The following is a 7,084-nucleotide window of genomic DNA, read 5'->3' on the forward strand; positions in this document are numbered from 1 at the left end:
ATAAGTTTTAGTTGTTATACATTTTTGCTCTTATCCAAATAAGGACATTAGTATATGTTAAAAGCAAGTTAGTCTTTATCTTCAGATTACAATGTTTGTGACATTGATGCCACAGAGACTTAGTCATAATATTTCAGCTTCTTTTTTATATTTTATACTGTTTCCACATTTTTTAAATATTTGATATCTAATATCTCTGCTCAATAAACTTCATTCTAGCATTAAAACTTGATTTCATTTTCTATCATTAATCACTTTTATTAATAACCAGGAAATCTGGTTTCTAAAGCTACTGACTGGGTAATATGTTCTAAATAACTATTTTAGCTGATAGCACTTTTGGTTCTATAACTAAAAATATTTTAAATTATTATAGGTCTTACTTAGGGCAGCATTGCAAAAACTTGCCTTTGTTTGTCAGAGCTCTTTAAATCTTGGCATAGTGAACTGGCCGCGGTAGCAGATTTCCCTTCTAGAAGTGACCTAGTAAATGCTTTTCTTCTCAAACTGATGGTTTGTCTCTCTCTGCACATTTTGATGTCCCAGTATAGAAAGAGCTGAAATTTTGTTCAATTGCCTTTTCCAGTTGTATCTTTTGCCTTACTCTGCCTCCTCCTCTTTTCAAAGACATGAATAAAACACCTGTGTAACAGAGGCTGGAAGATTTGGGTTTTGTTGTTTTGATGAAAATCTTTATGAACAATATCCTAAACCATTGATGTCCAACTCAGATGCTACTTTGTGAGTCTACACACTGTGACTAAACTGACTTTTTAAAGAGTGGGTTGTATGGAAATAAAGTTAGATTGATGGCCTTTGGTAAAGAAAATTGACCATTATGAGCTGAAATTTTCATGTCAATATATATTTTTTATGCCACTTTTTGCTGGGCCTTTTCTCCTTTCTTTTCCTGCTATCATGTTGTTGATTCGTATTTTATAAGAAGTCCTAGCTTCTTTAGTCCTGGTGAGACTCAACCAGAAGTATGTCTTAGCATCCTGTGCATAGAAGTCAGAGACATTTATATTCAAAGTCAAAAGCTTTTATTGGTTTCCTAGCTGGTGAATAAGAACCACTGAGATACACTCCCAAGAAAGTATATGGCAGCACCAGTGGCTGCCCATGTTTGTTAGTTCACAAATCATTCTTTTGCTTCGAAGTCATAGTATGCCCTTGACTTAAGGGTAACGAAAATAAAGGCAGAGCAGACAGTGTATATATGGGGTCTCCCACTAGGGATGTTTGTTGATTTTGGCAAACATTTTATTAAAAAATTTATGATCTTTAATAGTCACTGCAATCAGTGGTTAACTTTAAGTGGGACGCTGAAGTTTTTCTTTTTAAAATCAGTAGCTGGTAGCTTCATTTTTGTTTAAAATGAGTTTTACTAAAGTGATGCTACTGTATTTAACCTTTTCCCCTTCCTCCTCTTCCCTCAAAATAGATCAGCAACAGATGTCAGAGTCTGCAGAGAAATGAGATTAGTCTTTATCTTTACCGCTGTCATTCCTAGGTATAGTCAATGTGAGAGTAAGGAAGTAATTTAATGTGATATGCTATTTTTTAAAAATAATGGTTTACATAAGATTTGCATTTTGAGCAAATGTGAGTTGAAAATGGTGGTACAGAGTTCACTATTTTTACTGCGTCTTTGGTCATAGTGCTAATATTTTGTTAAAACTTGCTATTTTATTGAAAATATTTTCTTTGAAGAAAAATGATAATCATATAGCTTTCCTGCATATGCTTTCAGATTTTAAAATGCATGCCTCATATTAATTGTATATTTAATTTTTAGTTTAATGTGACACTTGCTAACATGTCGCACAGGGACTGAATCCATCTATAACAACATAGAAATCACCCATAACATCATTTGAAACATTCAAGCCAATACATTTACAACATGCTCTAAGCTCTTATCTAATTGGCTGTGTTGCCTTTTATGTCATAATCACATCACCCAACAGTAAGCAGTATCTAGAGTGAGACTAGGATTTTTTTTTTTCAATCTAAAGTTTTTCTCTCTCTGCCTCTAATAAAACATCTGAAACTCATACGACGTCGTTAAGAATTTCTCACAAAAACATGCTGGAAGACAGTAAAACTTGCTTCCACCCAGAAGATTTTTTCCATTTTCTTACTTTAAATTGATTGTCAACAGATGTGGAAGCCACATCTTTTTCTTAGGTCGGTCCTTCAGTTCCTAGGCAGAGAGAGAGATGAATCTACTCAAGACTGGCACTCAGAGAAACAGCACTGCATCATCCTGGCTTGTGAAATTCAGTATTCTTTGGCTTCTTAGTCACAACTGTTGCAGAGCCAGCGCTGTTTGGACTGCTTACATGAACATATCATTTCATGTTGGGAATCGCATGCTCTCAGAGTTGGGGGAAACTGGAGTATTTGGAAGAAGCTCCATTTTGAAGAGAGTAGCAGGAGTTATTGTGTTGCCAGATGGAAAAATGCACACTGCGTGTAATCCCAGTACCAGTTTCAGCAGGGCAAAGATCTCAGAGCCGTGGCTCGCACTTATCGAGCGAGGAAGTTGTCCCTTCACACAGAAGATTAAGGTGGCCGTTGAGAAGGGAGCCAGTGGGGTGATCATCTATAACTTTCCAGGAACTGGCAATCAGGTTTTTCCCATGTCGCATCAGGCATTTGAAGATGTCGTCGTCGTGATGATTGGTAACCTAAAAGGCATGGAGATTTTGCATTTAATTCAGAAGGGAGTTCACGTGACAGCGATGATTGAGGTGGGGAGAAAACACATCATCTGGATGAATCATTATTTTGTCTCTTTTTTGATCATCACAACTGCTACTTTAGTGTATTTCATCTTTTATCATATTCGAAGACTTTGGGTAGCAAGGATTCAGAGCAGGAGATGGCAGCGATTAGCAACAGACCTTAAGATAGCATTTAGCCAGCTCCAACTTCGGATTCTGAAAGAGGGGGATGAGGAAGTAAGTCCAAACGGAGATAGTTGTGTAGTTTGCTTCGAACTCTATAAGCCTAATGATACAATTCGTATTCTGACTTGTAAACATTTTTTCCACAAGAGTTGCATTGATCCCTGGATTCTATCCCATGGGACGTGCCCCATGTGCAAATGTGACGTTCTTAAGGCTTTGGGGATTCAAGTGGATGTCGAAAATGGAACAGAATCTTTGCAAGTTCTGATGTCAAACGAATTGCCTGGTATGCTGTCACCTACTGAAGGGGGGACAAGTAATGAACCTCCTCCTGCAAGGAGGTCAGATAAAGTGACCTACATGGAGGAGGAAGAGGGGCACCTTACTTCTCAGAATGACAGCCAGCCTAACTCAGTAGCGGAAGATGTTCATTCTTCACCTTGACAGCATGACATTTGAGGAAGTGGATTAAACCTGTTTGTCAAATCAGGTCTCGATACTGACAAGCACTTTGTTTGAAGTGTGGTTTCTGTGTTCTTTTTTGATACTCTGGTAACTTTCTATGTTCTTCGTCAAGCCTCAAGTGGGGAAAAAAAGGCCTAGCAGGATTCTTAGTTTGATGTTTTACCTTGGCTAAATGTAACTTTTTTGTCAATGTCTGTTACTCCTGTGAGTATATATGTTTATTTCTATGTACATATGCATGTTAAAACCAAGGACAAACTTTTTTCCCTAAATGTTTTTTTGTACATATATTGGGCTTTCTTTCAGTAAGAAAATTGTTAATATATTTGCCTGTTGCTTATAATCTAGAAACTATCAACGAAGTTTGAAAAACAAAGCATCTTTGATGTGCTAGGAAGAGTAAAATTTATCTTTTGATATTATATAGTACAATATACTAATTTTGAAGTCCATTGTGCTGTGTTTTCTCATTCTTGGCATGAAATTTTGCTGTGTGAATTTTATTACTCTGACAAACAGTTCTTGCTCGAGCAACTAGTACATTTTAAATGATCTGTATAAAATCATATAGTGATAGCAATTTTGAAGGTAAAATACTAGCACTCTTTAAGTGACCAGCAAATATTTCAGTGCCCAGTATTTCTTATCATAATTGTTACATGTTCATAACATGTAGAAAGGCTAAATGATAAAGAATTCCTATGATATTTTGTCATGGTGTATTTACTTCCTGTATGTTGAACTATACTACCCAGTTTATTTTTTGCCGTTAAGATATGCCAGGTTATTTTGGAGATAAGTATCACAGTGTAGAAGTTATTATAACATCCTGGGATTATGTCTGTTGTGTTCGCTGTATTCCCAGGATAACACAGTGCTGGGCACTCAAAATTTTTGAGTGAATGAATAATGGTAAATATATTTTTTAGAATGTAACTAGCTATAATGTGTTCATCCGAAAAACTAGGCAGTTTATTCCAATCATGTAAAATAATGGGAACTTAATTCTGAACATTTTCATCCTAAGTCACTTCGACATAATAGAAAATTATGATTTTTAACCTAGAATTCATTATTATAATGTAGCATGCATAATTTTAATGAGGAGCTTTGAACTCTCCAGAGCTAACAGTGAAATTTGAATTCTTCTGCAACCTTAGAGAGAGAGAGATCTATTAAAAGGGATTTTATGAGTTGCTCAGTGCTAACAATACTGGAATTCAGAGATAGGCAAGAAGGACAGTGGTTGGTTCTAACTGTGGCTCCAAGGAAGACTATTTCATGGAGAGGGGGACACCTGTATAAGGCCAGGGAGAATTGGGATACAGCAGAAGGTGGGCACATGACCAGGTGAGGGGTGATGTCTTGCTTGGTACACATAGGCTTTTTTATACCAAACCCTAGAAAGGTTTTGACTTAATCACAAGGGCTACTCTTTGAAAGAACTGCAAAATACCAGCGCTGGAGGATTTAGCAGGAACACTGTTTTGAGTGCCTTTTTTTAGTTTACTCAAGGAGAGTAAAGTCATTCCTAAGGGACCAAGGATCATTGAAGAAACATAGGGACACTGATGGCCCTGCAAGAGCCAGTCCTGGTGCAGTCAGCTTCTAAGCCAACATAAGCTGTCATTCTCAGACTGGACATGGTTGGCGTCTCCGCCTGTAGGGGCCAGCAGCTCATAGAGGTGGCTACAGTGACTTCCACTGGTTGCTCAAGGAGAAGCATTGGAACTGTGGAAATGAATGCATCTGGTAGTGCTGGCAGTCCCCAAACCCAGGGTTTTAGGATCGTTACAGCTCTGTGTTCTCTTAGCAAATTCGTGGATTATGTGTTGCATGATAACCTGGCACTTAAAGGCTTTGTGATGTGCTTTTTACACTAACACCGCCATTGTGTTCTGCACCCTCATTGGTTCCTCCTTTCCTTTCTATCCATTTTTTTTCTTTGTCCATCGTTGTCACCCTTAAACGATGGTGTTGTCACCCTTAAATGTGACTTACCCACATGTGTAAGAAATTAGCATGTATACTGTTTTATAATTAGATGTCTCTTGTTAACATGGGCATTTAACAGTTAACACGGTGTCTCTGCCTTAAGAATTTTCAGAGGCAGTTCTTTCAAGGGTGATTAGAATCTGTGTTTGAAGTGGAATGGTAAGGTCAAGTTGGTGAACTTGGGAACTGTCATTGCTGAGTGCCTACCATGCAGTAGGCAGGGGACTAAGTGCTTTCCACAGCTGTTTCTTATGTCAGAACAAAACAATTTTAATTTAGAATGTTGAAAACAGATCAATAAAGCACTTTTACTCTGGGTTTAATAAGTAGGACCTGGAAATAGCACTGATATGTCAGATGTTAGGTGTTATAGATTTTTATCTAGTTTAGATTTTATCTAGTGGGCAGCACTGTTTTCTTTTGTACTTAGGGATGAAAATATATTTTGCCATAATTATATGGGACTATAACGTGAATTATTTTATTCATATTATATTAGGAATGATTTCCTAATACCAGTTTCATAATGGATTTCCCTTGCATTTCTCCTTTGTATATATTTTTACATTCTCTGGTAATAAAAATGGTCCCCTACACCCACCTCTGCTAGGTAACAGGTTGATATTCTTTGTAAAGATTAAACTTTCTTTTTTCTTTATTACTGGGATAAATTAGATTTACTATTTACTAAAGTGAAAATGATTCTAAAGCATTTACCGCTGATTGGGTGATACTGTAGGCGAATTTATTTATACAGTTCCTTGTATTACAAGACACACTGTACTAGTAGATAAAATCCTTGTCTCTTGCTGTAGAGTCCTGTAGAGCAGCGGTCCCCAGCCTTTTTGGCACCAGAGACCGGTGCTCCTATGAGGATCTAACACCTGATGATCTGAGGTGGAGCTGAGGCAGTGATGCTAGTGCTGGGGAGTGGCAGAAAATACAGATCAAGCTTCGCTCACCAGCCACCCACCTCCTGCTGTGTGACCTTGTTTCTAACAATTTACAGACCAGTACCGGTCGCAATCCGGGAATTGGAGACCCCTGCTGTAAAGAGATGTCGGTCAGCTACAATATTTACAGTAATGTGAGACTTCAGAGGATTTAATGAGCTAGAGATCTGTCAGTTCTGATGGTATTTAAGCTTAGTGTACAGATAAAGTGTTTTCCTTCTCTACAGAGTCACTGATGTTTGAAGCCGCACACAGAAATCAAGTTGGAGAAAAGACCAGAGTTTGGGGAAGCAGTGAAGTAAAAAGAGCAAGGCTTTACATGTTGATTCTGTGAAGGAGTCATTTTAGTGGTGGCTCCATGTTCTTGCTCTATTGTTTGCTATGAGCACCAATTTTTGTATTTTAGAATTGTTTATTTGGTTTTGCATTTACTGCATTTTTGAAATGTTTAGTCCTTAGTGATAAAAAATAAGGATCATGGGTTATTACAATTAACACAACTGTCTTTGACTACAGAGCTGGTTTTCTAAACCACCAGATCTCTTTTTGGGGTCGGGGGAGGGTAACGTGCTTAGTGATGAGCTGCTTCCTATGCACAGGTGTTAAGAGTCGTTCCATTAGTCTCCACAGAAATCTTCCTTTTTCACAGCTAAACCACAGTTTATAACACTGCTCTCCACAAGTATGCTGTCATCTTTGTCAGGCCTCCAAGGTACTGTATTCTTTTATGATTTCAGCTGTCGACATGAATTTTTC

General features: G+C 37.6%; 2 protein-coding genes across 17 annotated transcripts in view; both read left to right on the plus strand.

The window, feature by feature from the left end:
• The window catches only part of CADPS2 (calcium dependent secretion activator 2), a 477,993-nt gene that overhangs the window by 147,767 nt on the left and 323,142 nt on the right, over positions 1–7,084 (plus strand). The window lies entirely within an intron of this gene.
• Positions 2,047–3,530, plus strand: LOC120601190 (E3 ubiquitin-protein ligase RNF133-like). Its single transcript, XM_039860913.1, has one exon. The coding sequence runs from the start codon at positions 2,223–2,225 to the stop codon at positions 3,357–3,359; it is 1,137 nt and encodes a 378-aa protein (XP_039716847.1). The 5' UTR covers positions 2,047–2,222; the 3' UTR covers positions 3,360–3,530.

The sequence above is a fragment of the Pteropus medius genome, unplaced genomic scaffold (genome assembly GCF_902729225.1).
Source record: "Pteropus medius unplaced genomic scaffold, Ma_sr-lr_union100, whole genome shotgun sequence".
Taxonomy (NCBI): domain Eukaryota; kingdom Metazoa; phylum Chordata; class Mammalia; order Chiroptera; family Pteropodidae; genus Pteropus; species Pteropus medius.